The sequence below is a fragment of the Uloborus diversus genome, chromosome 9, assembly GCF_026930045.1.
Source record: "Uloborus diversus isolate 005 chromosome 9, Udiv.v.3.1, whole genome shotgun sequence".
NCBI lineage: Eukaryota > Metazoa > Arthropoda > Arachnida > Araneae > Uloboridae > Uloborus > Uloborus diversus.
In genome coordinates this window covers 138,587,077-138,611,567 of record NC_072739.1, presented here as the reverse complement: position 1 = coordinate 138,611,567, position 24,491 = coordinate 138,587,077, and the positions used below count along the sequence as shown (strand labels likewise).

General features: G+C 35.9%; 1 protein-coding gene across 1 annotated transcript; it reads right to left on the bottom strand.

Moving 5' to 3' along the window:
* Window positions 1-2,950: 2,950 nt before the first annotated feature.
* On the bottom strand, window positions 2,951-23,559 carry LOC129229734 (uncharacterized). Its single transcript, XM_054864101.1, has 4 exons — window positions 22,842-23,559; window positions 18,597-18,803; window positions 13,853-13,987; window positions 2,951-3,511 (listed from the first exon to the last, which is right to left on the bottom strand). Exons 1-4 carry the CDS (start codon window positions 22,962-22,964, stop codon window positions 3,434-3,436), a joined length of 543 nt encoding a protein of 180 aa, XP_054720076.1. The 5' UTR covers window positions 22,965-23,559; the 3' UTR covers window positions 2,951-3,433.
* Between the last annotated feature and the right edge of the window lie 932 nt (window positions 23,560-24,491).

Here is a 24,491-nt window from a genome sequence, read left to right as displayed (position 1 = left end):
TACCGCATCATATACAAAAAAAAAAGTCCAAAAAACATTCATTCTGGATTTCAACTTTTGAATAAATATTTCTTTACACAAAAAGGTTTAATTTGATGTTAGGGAAATTAATAACGATTCCAGCGACGTAAGACTCGCTATTTTATTATTTTGAAAAACTAAATGGAATCTTACGTAAAAATAGGGGGGAGGGGTTTGAAAAATCTTACGTGCCCGTACATGGGGGAGGGGGGGGTCTTAATTGCCAAAACTATCCTTACGTAATTAATGAATGGCCCCTTAGCATTTTCCGCCAAAAGCATAAAAATAAATCTACATGTAGAAAACGGACGATATTTGTTTCTTTTTTGTTGGTTTGTTTGCGCTTGGTACCCAGGACGCATCGAGCACAAACAACCATAGCGCCTACAGCCCTAAAATTTGGTACAAAATTCGAAAGTACCCCGGGAGCCTGTACCTGGGAGCTCTTTTTCAAAATTTCGAATCAGTTTTTTTTCTTTTCAAATATTCAAGCAGAAATTTCCCCTCTTTCATCTTAAAGGGAGCTAAAAAATTCCCCCACACATTTCCACCATACGTCGTTAATAAGATCTTTTTTTTTTCTGGCTCAAGAGGAAGTTTGTTTCACTTTTCTCAATCAATTAGAACAGGAGCTTTTTTCTTCTTCCCTCAACACCCATGTAATGAACCTCAAAATTTACAGCAGGATTCGCCAATACAGACCGTTTCACTGCCAGTAGGTTGTTTATTTTACAAAGCTTGAATATTCCTCTCACGCGATTCAGGCTATGCAAAATGAACAATCATACAGTAATGGGAAAAGCCTTCATTTGCACGGGATTAGACCGTTTGCTCCTTTGTCTCCACTTTTAGTCTTCAAGTGATTAGAGAGGGCTATAATCACGATTTCCAAAACAAATGGTTTTTTTTTTTTTAGATTATTCTTTGGATCAACTTTGATTTCACCTTAAAAGTTATTACTACTTTACGCTTTTAAATCATTTTTTTCAGGCCAATTTTAGGACCTGCGGATTATCCGCCGCGAAAAATACGGTACGTTCTTTTTCTGCAGGGGAAAGGGGAGAGGGAGAGATTTTTGTTTAAACGTTTTCGTTAGTATGATCAGATCACTTTTTTTTTTTTTTTGTCTTCGGGGCACAGGGTAGAGCGGGAGGCGTTTGCTTAAATGTTTTGGTTAAAAAGATAGGATCGTTAATTGATTGGAGTTTGCTTTGCTCGCTCATTGGCTGGGTTACGGTAGCTTGGTCGCTTAGCGAGAATGGCGTTGGTGAATTACTTTAAATTTTAAAGCAACTGTTAATGTAATTTAATGTTTTTCGATTTCTTTGGAGAAATATTTTAAACTGCGACGGAACTTTTGCTGTTTTTTTTAAAAAGGATATGTGCATGAGGAGGGGGGGGGGGAATTGTTATTCATTCAAGGGTATTCCCTTAAAGAAGTACTAAAAATTATTTACACGTAGAAAACATCACTTATATTAAGCATTTAGAATAGGGACATAAGGCCGAAAAACACTCGGTAGGCATTTTCAATCGAATACATGAAAAATTAATAGAAATAATTAGTAATTAGTTAAAATAAAAGTGTACGAGGAAAAAGTTAACACTAGGAAGAATAAGCTCAAAATAAGTATTTGACATTCAAAGAATTTACAATCGAAGACATGCAGAAACGACAATAAGAATTATCATCAATAATTACTTCCAAAAAGGCTTATTGTCATGCTTTTGACTCGTATATTTTTATTTATAAATACAAAAGTAAGTATACAAAAGTATTATAAATACGATACCGGCACGACCCTGGCATTTTCATCATTTTTGGCTGGCTTATGAAGGAATTGATACAGAATTTACAATCGGATAGTACATTAAATTCATGAAAATTTAAAAAATATTGCTGTACAGCAGTAGTGCCCTACCAACCTTTTTCTACTGGAGGGAAGCACCTCATATTAAAATGATTCTCGCGGAGAACACATATAAAATTTCCAAAAATTGAAAACAATCTAAATAACTTGGGAAAACATGGGAAAGGAAAGAAAATAAAAAGTCAAAAACTGTTATATTTCTATGCTTTTTTTTAGGCATCTGTTTTTCACAAACCAATTTCTGAATATTCTGCTCCAAATTTGTAACAAAGATATAAATCATACGTTCCGATTTGAAACATTAAACAAAACAACAGGCCTGTTTCTTAAATATGTAGGGGAACATGGGGCAAAGTGAAATGGTGAAATATTTACTCTGCTTTTAGCTCCACCTATCTGGTATTATTTTAAGTATATAGTACCATATGTATTCTATTCCAGTCAGGAAAAAAATACCGCCGAAGATTAAAGCATATGATAATACAGGCAATTTTAAAAATTTGATACTCATATTGTAAGATTTTGTTGTAAGTCAAAAATTATTTTTGCTACTATAAAATGATCAAGTTCTTGTTACTAACATTTTAAAAAATTATCGAGGCCTCCTAATATTCAGTGCAGTATTAATTTAGTTAACATTAAGCTTATTTGTTTTTTAAATAAATTGTACAACTAGTCAAGTTCATACGGAGCAAAGTGGATGGGGCAAAGTGAAATAACTTGTTTCATTTACTAACGCAATCATTTAATATTAATATCTTGCGTTTTCATTTATTGATTAGTTCATTTATTCCTTCTCATTTAGTAATTCACTTATTAATTCAGTCATTCCCTTTTTTTCTTATTCATTCATTCTTTTACTCGTTCATTTATTTTTCTTCATATATTAATTGATTTATTCATTTAATCATTCGTTTATTGCTGCATTATCTTTTCATTTATTCATACAACATTTTATTTACTGGTCCTTTTGTTCAAAAATATGTTTTATAATCGAATAGAAAATATTTCTATTCGATCATTGGAAAAATATTTTTTCACTTTGCCCCATGAAAAAAAGTGAAAAATTTCCACTTTTTTTGAAGACTAAAATTTCTTGCCAAAAATTAAAAATACTGTTTCAACGCAAGTTTTATTGTAAAACACAATGTTCTTTCTTTATGTACTGTAATTTTCAAAATAAATTTCCGATTTGTAAATTTTGAAAAAAATCAGAAATCTTAACCATTTCACTTTGCCCCACATTCCCCTACATTGTACATAAATGCATTTAAAAAAACAGGTGAAACGATTAAAAAATCCTATAAATACTTCAAATAACTTAACTACTTCCATTTTTTTCTTTTTAAATGAGTCATATTGATGCAAAATTTTACTCGCCGATATTGAATTGAAGTCAATAATCCTGAGAAGAATTCCGTTGCGGTCAAATTCATTATGTAGGTAAAATCCAATGCATTTGGTTTTACACACTGAACAGTAGTTTTCCCAACGGCATATTCAGTAAAAAATCGCTTCAGACTTTTTTTTTCACGGAGTTTTTAAGACATTTGCTTCAGCGATATGTAGGAGAAGTAAGAGCTAGCGCCGTAGAGGCAACTGTTGATTAATCCCAAGACCTAAAAAAGAAAAATAAGTCTGCGAGTTATTTTGAAATTTGCATTTAAATGACAAAAAGTAAAAAAGCACCTTGCAAGGCTGCTAGTTGCGAAACGAGGTTTTCAAGGCGAAAACATAAACACGTTACGAAGCATAAACATTCTGAATTTCAAGAGAAGAAAAACTGGTGAACATCAAAAGCTTTGACAGTAATCAGGGGTGCCCAACTAGAAGGGAGCATGGTGCAGACTGCGCTATTGAAATTTTTAGGGGGGGGGGGGGTTAAGGTGTATTTTTCTCTTTTTTACGGGGTTGAGGCTCCCAATTTGGGGAGTCTTCCTGGCAGTTGGGGGCGGGGAGGAGTTGCAATCCTGCATTAATATTAAGCTGTGTCGTGTCATTCAAAAAGTAGGGGCGTCCTGAAACGTAAATTTCTGCAGGGGAAATTCATACTTTATCGAATTAAACTCCAAATTCTACCAAATGATTAAAAAAATAAATTAATGTAATAATTTTTAAAAAATGTATAGATATTTAAGAATAAAGAAAATGCATGCATGCATATACAGGGTGTCCAGCAAAGGACTCCCTGGTTTCAAAATTAAATATCTCGAAAACAAAGGACGATATTGGAATAAAATAAACGGTATGTTTATTGTGAAACCCATAAAAATCATATACAAGAACTTGTAAATTAATTTTAAAAAGTTCCAACAGGTGGCGCTGCATGCTGTAATTGCAATAAAAGGCTGCATAAATAGTGCTGCGAAGAGGTTGGACGATAATTTCTAGCGTATATGTAAGCATATCTGAGGACTAAACTACTGCTGAAACAACTAACAACTTCGCAGCACTATTTATGGAGACTTCTATTGCAATTATATTGTGCAGCGTCACCTGTTGGCAGTTTTTTAACTAATTTTCAAGTTCCTGTATATGATTTTTATGGGTTTCACAGTAAACATACAGTTTATTTTATTACAATATCGTCCTTGGTTTTCGAGATATTTAGTTTTGAAAGCAGGGAGTCCTTTGCTGAACACCCTGTATATCCCCAAGTAGCATTGAATCTTGGCGCAATATTGTACTTGGTTGGCTGAATGTTGGCGTACGATTTACACCCAATATTGGCTGAAGCTCGTAGGGGATACATTTTAACAATATCGGCCAATATTGCTATTGCAATCTTGAGCCATTATTGCATGCCGATCTAAGGCCAATATTGGCGTTACGTTGGCTAAATAGTGGCTCACAATATTGGCTGAAGCACGGAGGGGATACATTTTGACAATATCGGCCAATATTGCTATTGCAATCTTGAGCCATTATTGCATGCCGATCTAAGGCCAATATTGGCGTTACGTTGGCTAAATAGTGGCTCACAATATTGGCTGAAGCACGGAGGGGATACATTTTGACAATATTGGCCAATATTGCAATCACGCTCTTGAGCCATTATTGCATGCCGATTTTAAGCCAATATTGGTTAAATAGTGGCTTCCATTATTGTTATTGTTATATACACTGCTGTCTACATAAAATGCGACATCAAGAAGGTGCAGTCAGAATGATACAAAATTTTACACTTGATGGCAACATTGATTACAAAATGTAAATAAAATGAACATTTATTACTGGAAAAATCCCAAATGAATGGAGGTTTAAGTACCCTGTTGAATCAACTCTAGCTTGAATGTACAACACTATACAGTCGAGCATTGAGGTATACTAGTCTCATATGATGTAATAGGTCAATTCCTATCAGTTAATGTAAATCACTACTAATTCAATCAAACTCTTAGATTGTTCAATTTACCGCCAAGTCATTCCAGATATGCTCAATTTGTGACAAATCATGACATCACGCAGGTCAAAAAAGGTGATAATGTGAGAGAGGAACCCCCCTCCCTGCTGTGTGTGACGGTGCATTGCCCTATTGAACACGAGTCTCAACACATGACAAAAATATACCATTAGGTTGTGATAGTGCAGCGAGTCAATGTTAGAGGTGATCCTGTCCCACACACAATATAGCATCACTACAGCTGTCGATGTGGTGTGCTCCTAAAAAGGCAGGCTTTATTAGGGTCGAATGCACTTGGAGTAGGTTCGAGTTCAAATCGATTTGCTAGCAACCGAACGGTTCCTGATTGCTCTCATAGCGATGAATCCAGATCGAATTTCACAAAAATAACATTTTTGTAAGGTTATGGAGAACACGTTGTGAACTACCAAATAATGCTTTTGCTTTTCAGCGGCATACCCCACCCACAGCTGGGATGCCTTTATGGGTTGCAATCATGTACAAAACATAGTCACTTCTAATTATTGATCCACAGCACTACGACAGGTCACCCTGCGGTCCCCATGACACCAAACTGCGTAAATATCATTATTCAGTCACATGTGTTGGCACTCATGGCGGGGCTCCCAGGAAGACACTGCTTGATCACACACAGCAAGGGTGTGAGGGGACTTCCTTTTCCACTTTCTATGTCCAGTGCGTCACCCTGCTTTGTAACAAATTGAGCATATCTGGGATCACTTGAGATGGTAAATTGCGTAGGCTATGAGCTTGATGGAATTAGGTGCACATTTCTAGTACCTGTGTAGTAGGATATCCTACAAGACTGATATGCTTCAATGTTTGACTGTATCCGACAGGAGACTTAAACCTCCATTCATTTGGGATTTTTCCAGTAATAAATGATCAATTTGTTCTCATTTTGTAATCACTTTTTGATAGTAAGGTTGCCATCACGTGTATAAAATTTCATTTCACTCTGACTACTATCCTTCTTGGTGTTGCATTTCGTATGGCCAGCAGTGTAGGTAGCTGTTACAGTTTAACCAGGACTGAAATTGTTAGGATTCCAACAATTTCAACGAAAAGGAAGAAGGAATTAAAAGTCGCTTTCCTGGAAGCTTCGACCACGTAAACAACTGAAGATGACTGCCGCAGATGCAGTTGAAACGTTTGTGGTAACAACACTCAGACCACAGCAGAACAGCCCAAAATCTCACAACATCATCAATTTAATTCATACTAAAAGTGCCTAGTTATTAAATGTTGGTCAGAAAAAAAGAGAATTTCTTATGACTGTGCACCAATTAATGTATATTTTATTTTTGAATCATATAACTGTAAAAGTAGCTAACAGAAGAAAAATGAAACAGTCAATGCTAACTCCATAAAAATTGATGAAAATGTAAAATGAAATATAATAAAAAGAAAACTTAATTTTAATTCTACATATTGTAATAATAACATAAGAAAATAAAGAGTGATTTGAGGAAGCATTTACTATTTTAAAGACTTTAATTTGTGCTAATTGAAAATATCGGATATTTCCGAATTCTGCTCAAAACTTACTAACATTGCTAAATATTAGTTACAAAAGTTCCTGAGCAGAATTCGGATTAGAGTTAATTCTCCCTCGACGAACAAATAGAAAATTTGTACATATTTGGTTTCATTGCAATTCTACGGTTGCACAGAAAGTAAATGTAATTGAAGTAGAGTGCAAAAGTTGCTCAAAATCTTGGCTTGATCGTTTTCATTGTCATTCAAATTAATAATAAACTTTTAAATTTGAAATAACTGATTAGTAAAGTTATTTTGCAATATTGAACAATTAATGGTAGGTATTTTTATTCCTATTTAAAAAAATTAAATATGAACATCATTTTTAAGTACCTTTTTCTTTGACCCGGATAGTTCAGAAATAGCAACTTAATTTTGCAAGAATTAACCCTTCAGTAAAATGTTTGACCATGTTTATGTAAATAAAGTAAGTAGATCTTTAAAATTTCTTTATCAAATACTCCAGCATATGTCTAATATTTTCACATAAACAAAAAGTATTCAATAATGAACTAACAATTATTGTCGAAGAAAAATAATAAGATCTATTTCACAAAATTGGCATTCATTATAATAAATGTGCAAACAAACTACACTCAAACCTAGTTTTGTGTGGTGGATAGGGACCGCATAAAAAAATTCACTCAAAACTTCACTATTAGCTACAAAAAAAATGCTTTCGTAACACAGTCTCACTTGAAAATAACCCAAAACTTACGAAACAACTGTAGGAATTTCTTCTTTAAACAAATTCAAGACACTTTTCACTTCAGAGTTCCCCGTACCTACCACTTTTTGTGGCTTAACCAGTTAAATGGGACCCTGAAGACAGCTCTGCTTTTGCAACTACTTTGAATCTCGCCAACCATTTAAATCCGCTTTTAAAATATACATCAGAGAACGATTCATCACTTAAAAATACTACCGAGCACTTGTTTTATAGACAAGTTAGTCAATTGAGTCACAATTTGATTGAAATTTTCATGTACCACAAAGAAAAAGGATCCCACAGAAACAGGCTTGAGTGTACTGCAAATAAAGTAGTTAAGTTTTTCTTTTTTAAAATGGATGTAATGTAGGTGACAATGAACAAAGAATAATCTGAAAATCATTTATTATTGATGCAAATGTAGGTTGCACTTATTGCAATAAAATAATGGACAAGCAGTTAGCTGTCTAGTACATATGTTTGAAAACTAAAACACATAAAAAAATACTTCCACTTACCATAATGAAAGGAAAATTTAAAAAGTTGAAAATGATTATTAAACCCTTTGCATTTTGGCTTAACTTTTGACATCACTTTTTAGCTCTGTATTGTCTTAGTTTTTATAAAAAATAAAAACATTTATTTTTATTCATAAACAAATAAATATTCCAAACATAATGCAAAAGAACTTACGGCTTACTTTACATGTTTTCCCCCTCACCTTTAAATTTCCAAATTCTTCAACATTATTAAATTTTAATCTATTTGATATCACTTTTAATAGACGAAAGAGTATGAACACTTAATTTTTTTGTGCAAAAGAGATGATGTGGAACAATTTATAATTTGTTTTAAGGTTGAAAAGGAACATTCACTAGAACAGTTTGATACAGGCAACGGTATAAATAGAATTATTTGTAAAGCAAATGGACAATTCCACAGTGTTGGACCTAGAATTTGCACAACATTTATCAATAAAAGTTCAGATTTTCTAGATAAACAGAGCCTTTTTTTTTTTTTGCTCAATACTTATGCATGTAGAAACAATTAAAAAACCTAAGAAATTTCTAGAAAAAAGTTCTAACTTGAAATATGAAAAACGTCATGGTGTTGAACATACATTCAAGAGATTCTTGACATGTCACGTCAAAAATAAGGGTTTGGCACAAAAAATTCAACACTGGTGTAAATCATAGTTAATCAAAGCATCTTGGTTTTATTCGACTTCGGATACATTTCTTGTACTTTATCAGATAGAACTTCAATTATTTCCATAACAATGGTTGACGCTAAATAGTTTACACTACCTTTACTGCCATTTAATCGTACATGCTCAGCTGAAAATAGACCATGGAACTTAATTCTCATTCCGTAATGAGTCAAAAGTCTTATGATCATCAAAACTCAAGTCAGTGATGATAAATGAACTTGGTAGCATAAAACTAGTCCGTAAAACCTTCTTTCAGATTTTGCATTCAGACTTCTAAAAGTTTACTTGATTATTGTCAATAAAATTAGGTGTTATACTTAGAGCATTGTGAAAAGGAATGCAGTTTTCCAGTAGAAATTTGAATTTTCACGGAAAGTTTTTCTCATGATACATTCTCACTTTTTCCCAGCTTTTTTTTTTTTAGAGTTCCTACCACATCTACAATGTGTAGAATCATGAAAATAAAACTCCTGGAATCTTCATCATATATTGATCCAGTGTTTTCAAACTCAAATATCGATCCAGAATTTACTCCAGTTTCAAATGTTACTTAGTTCACAATTCTCAATGTTCGACGCAATTTAGAATGTCACTGTTCGATTATGATTTCGAGTTTTGAAAACACAATGTCGATCCAAAATTTTCACTGTTTCACATCGTTTCAGCAATTTCTTCAATGTTAGATATCTACCCAGAATTTTATTCAGCATTTAATATTTCTTCAAAAAATTTTCGCCTTATTTCATTACTTTTATTTTGGAAGACAAAGTTCATCACTGCAAAGGAAAGCTTTCTCATTGAGTTGCTCCAATAACGCTTTTCTCTTTCGCTTTTTGAAATTTTAGAGTGGATTAGACATAGTTAAAAAAATTCACTGATGAGAATGATAAAATATCATTTAAGAAATGAAGGCAACAATAAAATTTTAAGGAAAGTATCTCCGATATTCGGACAAAAGCATTTACCATGTGCAGCGGCGAGGAAGAGCATGGCAACAAAACACAAAATATGCAGACAAAGTTGAAGTTTCTTTTTCGCCGGTTTTTAAAAAAATACAAATGCGTTTAAAGTGAACTCAAATAGCTCCATTTTTTGAGGACTCTCTCTACGTTCAAAATTTGTTTTAGCATTCTAAAACAGTTTGTGGAGCTTCAGGTAATCAGGCTCAGTGGTTAATTGCTCACTTAGGAAAATGAATCATTTTTCAGATTTGTTTCAAAAACGGTTGAACATCAAAGAGCCATCTTCCGCCCAATATTGGCTTTCCAGAGTTTGACCAATTTTTTGCCAATATTGTCTCACAGTCTAAATACAATGATGGTTGCGCATTGTTAAGCCAATATTGGGACAAGATTGTATGTCAATCTAAGTACAATATTGCTAATGCAATGAGATGCCAATATTGGCACAAGATTATCTGCCAATCTAAGTACAATATTGTTAATGCAATGGGAAGCCAATGTTGGCTTAACATTGCGAAAATCGTGCCAATATTGGCCAAGACATTGCCAACGTGAACAATCTCACGCCAATATTGAGCCAAGATAAAATGCTACTTGGGTCTGTATCAAATGACAAGACACACTAGGGTTATATTTGCTGACCTTTATGGGGTCGAGGGCACGGGCGCCTCAATATAATTTTCCAAAATTGAGGTTTATGAAGGCAGTTTTAAATGAATTAAACTTTTCTTATTAAATCGGACATACTTAATGGTGTAAAATGATATTATTTCAATTTACTTAATTATTGAAATCATCAAGGTACATCACAATGAAGTTTTCCACAAGATTTTCATGCCACTCTACTGGCCTAGAAATGAGTTCTATCGTTACAGGAAAAAAAGGTATTTCGAATTGGTTATACACCGTTTATTCTCACAATGTAATTGCATTCCTAGACTATTTTAGTTCTTTTATGCTTTGTGGTCGTATTACAATTTTGACGTTCGAAACTGAAGTAAGTAACATTTTTGCTGTCACTCTCATGGACAACATTTCTGTTTTATATAAAGGTTTTTTATTCAATTATTCCTGCTATGTTTATATTTAGTTAAGAGATAAGAATTAAAAAATAATTGTATATATTTTTAACCTGAATTGTAATTTTAGGCTTTGTTAACAGGCTCTCCGTGAGTAAAATGTCACTCTATTTTCATTTTCTCTACCCGGACGGTAGAGTTAAAACAATTTACTTAAAGCATTGGTGCCCACCTAGAGGGAGTCATGGCGCAGATTGAGCCATTGAAATTTTTAGGGGAAGGGTCTTGCTTTGGGGGTGTTTTGCGATATAAATGTGTGTGTGTGTGGGGGGGTGCTCCCTTGCTGTTAGGAGGAGAGCATCCTTTGTTAAAGTGAGTTCCTTTTTATTGCTAAAGTTTAGCTTCTCATAAAGACTCAGTATACTTTTTTTTTTAATTTAAAGCACTTTTATTTTTGACTAGTGGTACTTGCACGGCTTTGCCCGTATTAGAAAAATTAAAAGGTCTTTTGGTTCGCCTGTATATTTATAAATAATGTATGGTCAATTTTCTCGCCAATGTACCCATGTCTCTGTACACATGTTACAGAGTATACGTTATAATAATTTCGTATCTCGCCAATTGGCTGGTGCCCATGTTACGGTTCCACGTTATGATAATTTCGTAATTTACTCGTCCATCTTATGATAATTTTGTTCTTAAAACTGGAATAGAAAAAAGAACCACATCGAATTTTCGAAAAATCGCTTCGAGGTGCACACCCCCAAGTTACAAACTAACTTTGTGCCAAATTTCATGAAAATCAGCCGAACGGTCTAGGCGCTATGCGCGTCACAAAGATCCAGACATCCTACAGACATCCAGACATCTTCCGGATATCCAGACAGAGAGATTTTCAACTTTATTATTAGCAAAGATGGTGATTAGAAAATGTTCGACGTTTTTGAAGAATCACTCTAATTATAATAATGTAAAAAGAGTATAATTCATTTTTAAAAAAGAAAACAACATACACATAAGGGCTAAGAGACTAAAGATACATTAGTCCTTGACCCGCTTGGCGATTTGTTTACTTTTTTCCTTGACGAAAACAGAAAAACGCCACTGACATTGCTGCCATGTTTGCTCCCCATGCTTTAATTTTACATTTTTTTTTGTAGGACTTTTCCGGTTGTGTAATGGGTTGATGCATTGAGCTTTCAAGGACAAGCAATTAAGGACAGCAGCCCAGATAATTACTTCGTGTTTCTTAAAGTTATCATTTTGCCCCAAACGCCAAAAAATAAATGATCTGTGCACAGTAAGAGAGGGACCATTCATTAATTACGTAAGGGTCTCGAGGAAGAGGGGGGTTGGAAAACCCTCTACATATCCTTACTTGGGGGGGGGGGATTTCAAACCCATTCTTATGTAATATTTTCGAAGTCGATACTTTGCATGAGAAATAGCGCAGTCAAGTGGTTTGACAGGGATTATTTTTCATTTGCTTCTGGAATGTAAAAAACTTATTAGGATGAGCTATTTTTTATTCATTTTACAAAGAATGAATAGAATAAAATGTAATAAAAGAATCGCACTATGTATGGCATGTTTTTTTTAAAATTAGTATCGCATCGTATACGAAAAATTTTGAAAAAACATTCAGTCTAGCTTCCAACTTTTTAGTTCTTTATACAAAAAGGTTTCGTTTAATAATAGTGAATTCCATTTCGATTCCAGTGTTGTAAGATTCGTTATTTTATTAATTTTGGAAAACAAAATGGAATCTTACGTAAGAATAGGGGGGGGGGGGTTGAAAAATCTTACGTACATCCTTACGTAATTAATGAATGGCCCCAAATTTACGAAAACGTAATATAAAGCAGAATTACGGTTCCACGAGGAAGGCAAGTTTTCAAAAGATCTTGGCACCACAGCCATTCTAAATGGATCCATTCAATATAAAAATTCCTCCAAATAAATAAATTAAGCCACGAAAAACCAGTAAAAAGTCCATTGAAATTCAAAATAATCACCAAATGAAAAAAGTCATGACAGGAAGATGCTGGGATAAGCAAATAATTAGATTGTCATGTAAAATAGGTGGCGATGGCGCCCCCTACAATGCGATTGATTTAATGAACTGATTAGCTGGTTCCTCATACAAAAACTGCATTTGAACATTGTTTTCTTGGGGAAAAATTATTGCAATTCTTCTTGTAGGAAGGACACATGCTAACCAGTACGTTCTTAACCTTGATAGAAGCTGGGACGTAGTCCATTGGGATTGTGGTTTATTTTATCGCAGTTTTGCTGTAAGCTTCAGTTGAGATCTTATGACTGTCCGTCGAATATGGAATCGCCAAATTCAAGAGTGTCATAAGAAACGCCATGCGGTTCTTTCAGAGGTCCGTTGTTACAAAAAACGGACATCTTGTCCGTGGATCCTTAATGGATCGTGCTGCGACATCGCGAGCTCTGAGTTAAAAAATGGGGTCGTTTGCACCAAAACAAGAGTGCCTGAACATTTTTACATTTCCAGCAGCATTGTATATTAGCTTGATGGTTATGGTTCGGCTACTTTTAAATGTCAAACCGGCACTTAATCGTGTGACCAAACATGGGGAGTAACCATCGTGATGTTGTAAACAGAGCCGGGATTCATCTGAAAAAATGACGTCAAGCCATTCCTTCGATCACACTATTGAAAGCGTTTCTGTCTGTGATGCAGCGTAAAAGGATGCCGAAGCTGACATACCGTGCTGCTTCAAATGTCGTAAAAATGTTCATAAAGACTCTCGTTCTCTCGAAAATGACCCTATTTCTGAACTCAGGACTCGCGCCGTGGCTGTACGTTCCATGTAAGCCCCACAGGCAAGATGTCCGTCATCTCCATCATTAGTAATAGCGAACCACTGAGTTACTACATTCTGCAGTCATAGGATCCCTACCGACGCCAGCAGCAATACTGCGATACTATAAACCACAATCCCAATGGACTACGATTCAACCTCTGTCGAAATCAAAACCGTACTATTAAGCATTTCTCCTTTATACACGAGGTATTGCAACAACTTTTCCTCACGTAAACAATGCTCGTTCAATGAGTTGTACATACCGCCGCTGCGACCTTTGCGTCGAATCCCGGCTCATGGAAGTTGGTTCCTTGCGGAATGTTGGCCACCAGAGAAAGCAACAGGTTCATGCTTGAAGACAGGTAAAGGATGCACGACGTCACGTGGTATGCAAACTCCTAGAACAGAAACCGACACTGTTATTCCGAGAGATTTTATTTCGAGTCGCCCAACAGTAGCCAGGAAATTTAATTTCTTGACATGCACTTACACCTAGGAGCAAGGGCGCCCATATAGGGCGGCAAATGGGGGCTCAAGCCCCCCCCCCCTTAGAAATTGGAACTTCCTTGCTTTTTGTACATTTTTCTTTGCAAAAATGTAAAAACATTTCTTCTCCAGCCATTAATGAATAATTTTTTAAAAGTGTCAAACTTTAATAACTTACTGAAATTGGTTTCTATGGGGAAAACATCCTGCTAAACCATGGGGAAAATATCTGAGCCCCCCCCCCCCCCTAAAATTTTGCATATGGGCGCTCATGCCTAGGAAACGTCATAGAATCGGTGATACCACGTACAATGCACAGAGCCTCAGAGATATCAGTCTACGGCGACTCTTTAAATAAATAAAGCCTCGATGATATCGAGATCTACAATACCACAATAAGGACGCAACGGAGATGTCAGTTTTACATTGACACTTGCAATAAATGAGGTTTTAGAGACATTAAAGTCTACATGGCGCCAAGGACGGTGTGATACCAAAATCTGCAATGACCCATGAGCTGAATGACGTATTGGAAATATATCCGTCTATAGCGGCACTGAAATGAATGATGTATCTGAAATATCCCTCTACAATATCACCTGAAATGAATGACGTCTAGGAAACATCAAAATTTATATTGATACATGAGTGGAATGACGCATCTAAAAGACACTCCAATGTCACTTGAAATGAATGATGTTTCGCAGACATCAATATCTACAATGGCACATGAAACGAATGACGTCAAAATCTACACAGGCACATAAGCTGAATGGAGTATCGGAAATATCCGATACTCCATTCAGATCAAGTGCCATTGTAGGCGCCTGAAATGTATGACGTCTCGGTGGCATCAAAATCTACAATGATACATGAACTGAAAGACATATCTGGAATATCCCTCTACAATGCCACTTGAAATGAATGACGTCATGGAGACATCAAAATCTACAATGGCACATGAAACGAATGACGTTATTGTGACCTCAAAATCTGCAATGGTCTGCAATGGCACATGAGCTGAATGGAGTATCGGAAATAGCCGTCTACAATATCACTTGAAATGAATGACGTATCGGAAATGTCCGTCTGCAATGGCACACAAAAATAAATGACGTATCGGAAGTGTCCGTCTGCAATGGCACACAAAAATGAAAGATATCACGATGACGTCAAAATATACAATGCCACATGAAATTAATGACGTCTCTCAGACGATATATTAAAGTAAAGTGTTAAAGTTATTTTGCTGGAAGAGGAGTTGGCTTCTTACTCCCAAAGGCACAGGTCCAAGCTTGGTGCAATTTAATAGATTTCCGAGATACAGAAAATTGTTGTTTGTTTAGCTGTCATAAGGAAACGGCAACGGTAACAGACATGCTTAAGATATTGCTCTCAAGTTAACTCAATTTTCTGAGCCATTTAATGTATTTAGACTTTCAGAACTATTTTTCTCCCATGCAACAACATCCCATCTAACGTTTGGCTGCTTGTGGATCCTCGGAATTAGGCAATTCTATTTTTATCTGCTGAATTTTGAAAAAAAATTCCGAATCCCTGTAACAGATACCGAAAAATCTGATGATACCCAGTAACAGACAGACTAAAAGGATGAGTAACAGACAGGATGAGTAATAGACAAAATTCCCTTTTTCTCTTAAAAAATTGAAAACGTTCTTTATTTCTAGTACAAAAACCTTTAAATTCAAATGAACAATATTTGAGTAGCTATCCAACAAGAAAATTTTCATCACAAATAAATAAATAAATAAATAAATAAAATAAATTAGAATTTAAGACGACAGCGAGGTTTTTACAAACAAAATTTTGGTTTGAAACTTGTACACGGATTTAAACTTCCAAATTAGAAACATTTTACTTGTAGTATAAGAAGGAAGGCGACTTGCCTAACAGCCTCTTTACTAAACTATGCAAATGTAAAAAAAAAAATACGTATAGGTAATCAGTCTTCTTCATAATTCTCCACCTCCATCTGAACTCGAAGCTGGATGCCACTCTTCTTCTTCTATAGATGATAAAAATTTCATCTTTCTGTAATTCGGTGGTTTCGTTATTTTTTTTTCTATTCTCTCCTTTTCTTCATCTTTTCCTCTGCTTTCTTCTTCTTGAAGTCTTCCAGTTCCTTCTTCTTCTTCTTCTTTTTTTTTTTTTTTGAAGGCTCGCTTCAGCCCGTATCTTCTTAGCCTCTTCTTGTTCTTGTTTGTGTTTCTGTTTTTTAGCAACTTGCTTTGTCACTCTTGTGAAGTATTAACTGCTACTTGCGTTCTATTGTAGCTATTAGATTTTATATTTACACTCTTGGCTGGAGTAGAAGCGGCTGGAGTCCAAACAAGGGCTTTTTTGAAGGGGCTGGGAATACCGCCAAGACACTACTAATGATTTAATCACCATCACAAGTCTCACAGGTTGTGGATGTTCTGACCAGTTAGGGAACGGATTTAAGGTGACACTTAGAAGAAACTGATCTTGGGTTGTGTTTGATGGTAGATTTTCTTGAACAGAATCAATGTTTCCCGTTTCAGTTCCATGTGTTGTGGTTTCCATAATTTCAGCATCATCTCCTGAATCGCTTGTTTCAGCACTTGATTCTTTACTACTTATTTCCTCCCATGATTCTTTGGATGCTGATACAACTAATTCCCACAGTTCATAAAGGGACTTACCTCCAATTTCCCCAGAATAGAAGGAACCTATTTCTTTAAACGACACTAATTCTTTTGAAGGAATGTACTTCTCCATAATGTTCACAGTAGTTTTCAACTGGCTTTGTTCAAGTTGTTTAATTTCCTTCTCCAATATACTGCTTTTTCCTACAACTGAAGGATTTGTTAGTTTTTTAGGATTCCAAGGACTGAGTCTCAAAGGCGCCAATATGCAAAACTTTAAGGGGGGGGGGGCTCAAAAAATTTAACCATGGTTTAGCAGAATATTTTCCCCATGGAAACCGATTTCACTGCAGATTAGAGATATTAAAATTTGACATTTTTAATAACTTATTCATTAATGGCTGGAAAAGAAATTTTTATACATTTTTGCAAAGAAAAAAGCACTAAAGGCAAGGAAGTTCTCATTTCTAAAGGAAGGGGGCTTGAGCCCACCACCCTTGCCTCCCTATATGGGCGCCCTTGATGAGTCTACAATGTTAAAATCCCCCTTATACTTATCTGTGGTCTTGTCACAACAGGCCAGGAAAAAGAATCTTTTTTATCAATTGGTTCATCTGAAGAGGTTCTTCTCTATCGACTCACTTTTTTATCATTTTGTTTTCAATGGCTTGAAAACAGAAAGGTGTTAAATGAGATACACGTCTATCTACAATCAGAATTATTGTTTCTGAATTCAATCTTAGAGTTTTTAGCCATGGCATAAATACATTGACCAGAAATTCAAAAAACGTGTTGCTTGTCATCCACCCTAAATCTGACTTTCCTAATAACCAACTATGGGTCATACTGAACTTAATGCTATCTGGGATTCTTACTTTGTTTATGGATCATTGTTGGTGGTAGAAGATGCCCAGCAGCGCTTGCGGTGAATAAAACTGTGACACATTCTTTTTCATCATTGTTCACAATTTGGAATACATTTTTGTCACCTTTAATTGCAAGCACTCGGGATCCTTTGGGTTGAGAAAAAAGGCAGTTTCGTCACAACTAAAAAATCGATTTGGATTTTTTAAAATGCCAAGGAGATTGTTGCCTTTTAAATAGTCTTGAACGGTCTTGAACCAGTTGCCTGAGCTTTCTGTGGCTACTTTTGAACGGGAAAATGTGAGGTTTTCACTGATCCTATGAGCGACTGAAGGGTTCCGTTTAAGAAAACCAGTATACCATGATTTCTTAGGTCTTCCATCAGTATAACAATTATTTCTCCCCAATTCCTTTAAAAGCAGCTACACACTGTCTAAAAAGTTTTCTTTTAATATCGGAAACCGTGCTTTAGATGACGAGACTATCCAGAGTACCAGTATTTTCTCTTCGTTCATTGAAAGCACTGGGTCTGGACCTACCCTTCTTATGCTAGGATAAACCTCTTTCACTTTGTTCAAAAGCGTAATTCGTGGAACTCGATTTTTCTTGCTGAAGCGGCAGCACTCATACTATTACTATTTACATCCAAAGGGGCTGTTCGCTAAATGAATATTTTGTTTAACTAACAATGCTCGTTCTGCTGATAAATTGCTCGCGTTGAAAAAAAATCATTAAAAGGCGATTATCTTGCCAGAAAAGACAACCACGCGCTCCGATTCAAGATGGCTTTCATCACTTGTGACGTCACACGATGAAACATTTTGGTTTAACAATCAGAAATTAAAATAATAATAATAATAATAATAATAATAATTGAAAATTAAAGGTTGAAAAAATAAAAGTATTTTCTGGGTCCATCTTATTATTGTTATTTTTTTCCCGTATTCTACCAATTTCAGTGAATAAAAGTAGTACTTTTGACGGAAGGAAGCATCCCCATTGGTAGATATACAGATGTATGTGTACTCACGAAGGCAGTCTTCGGTAGGAACGATGCACAGAAGTAGGATAGCAGGCTGGAGATGAGGAGTAGCGTTGAGGTCACGAAACAGCCGTACGTCACGAGCAAGAAAAAGGCGGCGCTATTACTGCAGAGTATGCCCAGGGAAGCGCCCGTCAGTGGGTGGAAAAACTGGCAGTAGTGTGCTATGACGGAGAGACAGATCAGTCCCAAAAGCTGCAAATCAGAGAGAGAATTTCAAGTTTATGCTCTAAAACAGGGGTCTCCAACCTTTTACTAAATGAATGTATGAAAGCGAGTCGCTTCAGTAATTTCGTTTTGAAAAATAAACCGAAATTTAGTAAACTCGTTTGCATTCATCGGTAAACTTTGACCTTGAAAGTAAGATCTCAAATGAGGCCATGGGCGCCCTTATGCAAAATTGTAAGGGGGGGGGGACTCAGATATTTAATCATGGTTTAGCATGATATGTTAGTAATAATAACTTATAAGTAATAGATAAATAAGTTAAGTAAGCATGGGGGGTTTGCCCCATGAAAACCAATTTCAGGACAGATTCGAGTCATTAAAATTGGACATTTTTAATCACTTATTCATTAATGGCTGGAGAAGAAATATTTTTAAATTTTTGCAAAGAAAAAAGTACAAAAATAAGGAACTTCTAATTTCTAAGGGGGGCTCGAGACCCCCCCCCTTTCCCCCCTATATGGGCGCCCTTGAATGAGGCTAATATCTTTTGTATTACTCGTCAGAGTACAATAAAGTTTGGTACCCTGGCTGTTTGGTACCCCAGTTAGCCTTAAACTCATTTTATAGTAAAAAATGGGGTTTCGCATTCGAAAATTCTGAGTTTGTGTTTATTTTACTTTTTATATGGCCGTTTATCAAAATTTCATTTTCATAATTTGAAAGATATCTACTTCGGATGACGCACTCCTTTCTGTTCTCGCTTGCATAGTTCCCAAATAATTCAGAGTATTTCGTTTTTTCCCCCACGGCTATATATTTTACTAATAGTACCCGCACGGCTTTGCCCGTAGTTAAAAAATTAAAAGGTCATTCGGTTTACCTGTATATTTACAAATAATGGATGACGAATTTCTCGCCAATTGGCTATGTTCATTCGCTCTCCCATTCCACGTCATGATAATTTCGTAATTTACTCGTCCATCTTATGACAATTTTGCTCCGGAAAATGTTCTTAAAATTGAAATAGAAAAAGAATAAAATCGAATTTTTTAAAAATCGCTTCGAGGTGCACACCTACATGCTACAAACTAACTTTGTGCCAAATTTCATGAAAATCGGCCGAACGGTCTAAGCGCTATGCGCGTCACAGACATCCAGACAGAGAGACTTTCCGCTTTATTATTAGTAAAGATAAAGATAAAGAAAATCACTTCATTTCAATTGAATCGTCAGGTTTAAGAAGGGAATGAAGACCAAAAGATGAAGAAGTGAGAAGCAAATGGATATACGTGGACATTTTCAAGTTTAGAGTAAAATGCGATTAAAGTTCTGGTCTTAAGGTAGGCTTTCATTGAAAATTTTTTCAAAATCATGATGTATAGCAGGACCTATCAGGGCTAGTAGTATCATCTCTTGCCCCAAATAAGAGAAGATATTCGCCGACCATTTGTATACTGGTTATCTCAAAATTTTTTATTTTGGCACTTACATACCTTTGCTTCTCATTTCCTCAAATGTCAAGTTACTTTTAAAACTCTAAATTATGCGTTGCTCTACATGTGCGTGGTAAAAAATAATAATGTTACAAATTCTGTAAATAGTAATTATTTTTGTGATTAATTTGTCGTAATCTAGCTAAATTAGGCGTTTACTAAATTATCTTTCATCTAAAATTATTGTAGTAACGTAACCTTTAAATAGTTTCCTGTAATCAATATACAGCCCCTATACATTCGGCTTAAGTATACGGACCCCTATTTTTCATTGATAAGGTTTGTGAATGAAAAGAAGATACTAGAAGCATTTTTAAAATTGTGGAAACTTTTCGATGTTATAAAAAGCCGTTACGCATAATAATAAGTTTAGTTTCGATTGAGAATTTGTACTGAAAGTGTATTAGCTCTGTTTATTGCGAGGCATTTCGCTGTGTTGTTTTCGTATTTGGAAGTAAATACGTGTGTAACCGTTGAGTTTATGGTGTTGAGTGATATTGGCTTAATTGCTGATGATTAATTTAGCAGTTGTTAACGATCTCTCCTGTACATAGTATAAATAAAGCTCCTGTGTTTTTATCAAGAACTGTGTCGTCCTTTCAAGAAAGTTGGAAGTCGCACCGGAACCTTTAACAATGATAATAATAAACTAAATCCAGTCCCTAAATTCACATATAGCAATCATTTAATGGTCATTGAATGGAAACTCTATTACTTATGCAAATTAGTTCAATTTCTCAAATATTTAATTTTTGGACTTATTCCCTTCTTAAAACCGACGATTCAATTATAATCTTTATGGTTTATTCACTGAGTCATGTGAAGGGCACTGGCTGGGGGATCAATCGTGTGTGAGTATGGTGTAGGCATTTGAGGAGTTTGCTTTCAAAACGGATTACATCTAGTTTTATACTTTTTTTGGCAAAAACGAAAAAAAAAAGAAAATTAATTTGAATTCTGAAATTTTGAATTCAAATTATGTTTTTCGCAATCACGAACTGAGACAGGACCCTACTCATTGAAGTTATTGTTTCTAGAAACGGCTACTATCCCCCTCCCCCCAAGTCTGCCTCTCCTCCTAGGCGGTTACTTGTGCATAGTTGTGTGTGTGCGTAGACCTGTGTGTATGCACGTAGGCATGTGTGAGTGTATGTGTGTGAAGTCGTGTGTGTAGGACATGGACGCCTCCGACCAGGAGAAGCGGATAGCTCAAAACCGGAGCAGCCGCTCCGCGCCGCCGCCAGCAGAGGACGGTGGGCGGTGGTGCTGCAGATTCTTCTGGTTCAAGTTGAAAAAGGCACGGACACCAAAAACGGTCAAATGAGAACAATAAGCAATCGTAATTGCTCAAAAAAAAAAAAAAAAAAAATTTGAATTTTGACATCTTGAATTCAAATTATGTTTTTCGCAATCACAAGTGTGTGTATGTAGGCGTGTGTGTTTGTGTGTGGGGGTATGTGTGTTTGTGTGTAGGGGTATGTGTATGTATGTGTAGGCATGTGTGTTCGTCTGTGTGCTGGCATAAGTGTGTGGGTAGTTGTGTATATGAATGTGAGTATGTGTGTGTGTGGGGGGTATGTATATGTGTGTGTAGGCATATGTGTTTGTGTCAGTGTGCAGGCATGAATGTGTGGGTAGTTTTGTATGGGTGTGTGCGTGCGTGTGTAGCTGCGTATGTATGCGCGTGTGTGTAGGACATGGATGCAACCTGGAGACGGCTTTCGCTATAGGAGCAGCATCGTGAGGAGCCGGTCGACGGTGACAGGGTGCGGAGGGTGGCGGTGGGAAAATAAAAAGATAGGACATCAAAACAGTCAAATGAGAACAATAAGCAATCGTGATTGCTCAAAAAAAAAAAAAAAAAAAAAAAAAACGTTTTACACACTAACACTAACTGTTAGAATTTCGAATTCTAATTTATCTAATTTCTAATTTTTTTTCTTCTTTATTTCGAAATTTCTCACGATATTTTGGTAGAATAACAAGTGACTATTAGCATAAGTCTAGTAAATTTCCCTCAATTTTACCAGACCTAAATTGCCAATTTTTATATAGTGATATTTATATAGCGGCTCTAATTCGCTATTATCAAAATGGGGATAGCTTTCAAAATTTCTTTCTGTGGGGATATTTCGATAATTGGGAATCTGGCGCGGTAGTCTCATTTTTGGCGTAAATAATTTTATTTTGGCAACCCTGCTGTTTTATAGTAATCCTATGAGAATAGATGTTTCTGGTCTCTTTGTTTAGATTTGGAAAGAAAAATAACTCTCGCGCAGGCGCTGGAGCCAAATATTGACGCTGATTTGATTCTGTCACTTCAGAAAACGGGACAGTTCACTGTGGGGACAACGGAACGGGATACCTGTATGATAGGGACAGTTCCGTTCGAAACGGGACGCATGGTCACCTTAATTATACAGCAGCATTTGATGAAATAAATATTCAACCTCAATCTGCTAGGTTTGGCGTGCAAGAGGATTCGAGATCTTTACCAGCTGGTTGCGAATGAGAGGCGTGTTGTGAGATGAATAAATAATTTAAGCAAGGCAAAGGAATGGACGCCACTTACTGTGTGGGCGACTTTGATTCCGCCGGATGGACTCTCGAGGAAGGACTGGTTGAGATTGAAGGGATTCGACGGCAGGAACTTCCCCGCCAGCCCTGCAGGATTCGTACACACGGGGTGCTGCATCTCTTCTGCTGTTCTGTTATCATCGCCTACGCGGTAACAAGAGGAGGAAGGAAGAAAAGTTTCCAAACAGTGACGCAGGAAGCGGGTGTCGGTTATGTCATCCGGATTCTTCGTCGGACATTTTGGTTCCTGATGTCAAATTGTGTACCGTTAATTGCAGCTCCTTTTTTTAAAGTGGCGTAGCGTAGGTTTCTTCCTTGCCGCCCCCACCCCAGTAAAAAAAAGTGTGATATTTTTGAACAGATAGAAAATTTTTAAGTTAAAAGAACATAAAGCTGCTAAGAGGTCCCCAGCAAAAAAAAGAAAGAATAAGAATAAAAAGAAAATTTAATTGCAGTAGTAATTTACATTTTTCAAAATCAATTGTTCTTAATACAACATCCTTTCGACTTACATTTATACTGTTCATCTTTTATTACATTTCATTTTTCAGACTTTCAGCACTCATAAACAACTAAATCTCTAGTTTTATTTATTGTAGAACTTCAGTAGCTAATATTAAATAATTAAGATTCGCCATGTTTTTGACAGTTTGAGCCCTGGATTGATGGAGGGTTGTAGGAAAAAAGGGGAAGAGCGTTAGTTGTAAGCAATGGCATAGCCTGGGGGGGGGGGGTCTTAAACCCCTCCCCCCAAATGCACGTTTTGACACTTAATTTCAAAAATATCATATGACGCCCCCCCCCCTTCCCAATGAAGTTTCAAAAGCGAAATTTTAACCTATCTATAGCAACGAACGATAAGGAAATAATGCAGGTTTACGGGAGCTGAAAACGCAGTTGTAGTTAGTAGAATATTCCAGGGCAGTGAAGTCAGAAGGAGAATAACCGACTCCGGCTTTTTTCTATTTATTCATTCCCCCTCCCCCACTAAAGAAAAGGGGGCGGGAAAAACCTCTAAACAGAGATTGAAATATTAATTCCTGTTTATGAAGTTTTTGTGTAGTATTTTATTGTAAATATAAGATGCATAAAACATTAGAAATTCAATTTGAAAATCCAATTTTCCAATAGTTACGATTTTAAAAGTGAGGTTACTTAAAAATCCCATTTTTTTAAAAACTGAAAAGGATTAATTTGCTCTCTTTTAATGTTTAACAAGTAAGTGTTGATCAAATTGTGTGCTTTCACTTTTTGAAAGCTGTAATTGGAGTGAAAAAAAGATTTTTTGCAAAGTCAAAAAACCTTTCTTGAGAGAGAGAGGTCCGCCACGTGTGGGGGGGGGGGGGGGGAGGGGAGTGATAAGACATTGTCTATGTTACATCTTTCCTTTTATTCTGAATAATCCTCTTCCAACATTAGCCTCCCTATAAAACACGATAAGTTAATCTAAAACGTACATTAAAAGGGAAAAAAATCTGAAAATTGCAGATTTGAGGATGAATCTCATTCCGAACTACGGCAATTTTGGAAAGCTCAAACTGAGTTCGAAACAGAGATGATTCAGTGAGTCAATACCATGAAGCACATATTCAGTTTGTCCAATGGATTATGTAATTTACCATTTTTCCATTAGATGACAATATTT

What these genes read in the sequence shown, in the direction of transcription:
- LOC129229734 (XM_054864101.1), bottom strand. Translation starts at nt 22,964, where the DNA reads ATGCAGCACCCCGTGTGTACGAATCCTGCAGGGCTGGCGGGGAAGTTC. An exon ending in TCCTACCGAAGACTGCCTTC is followed by an intron (nt 13,988 to 18,596) that starts GTGAGTACACAT and finishes TTTCTGTTCTAG; the next exon opens with GAGTTTGCATACCACGTGAC. An exon ending in ACGCAAAGGTCGCAGCGGCG is followed by an intron (nt 3,512 to 13,852) that starts GTATGTACAACT and finishes TTTCTTTTTTAG; the next exon opens with GTCTTGGGATTAATCAACAG.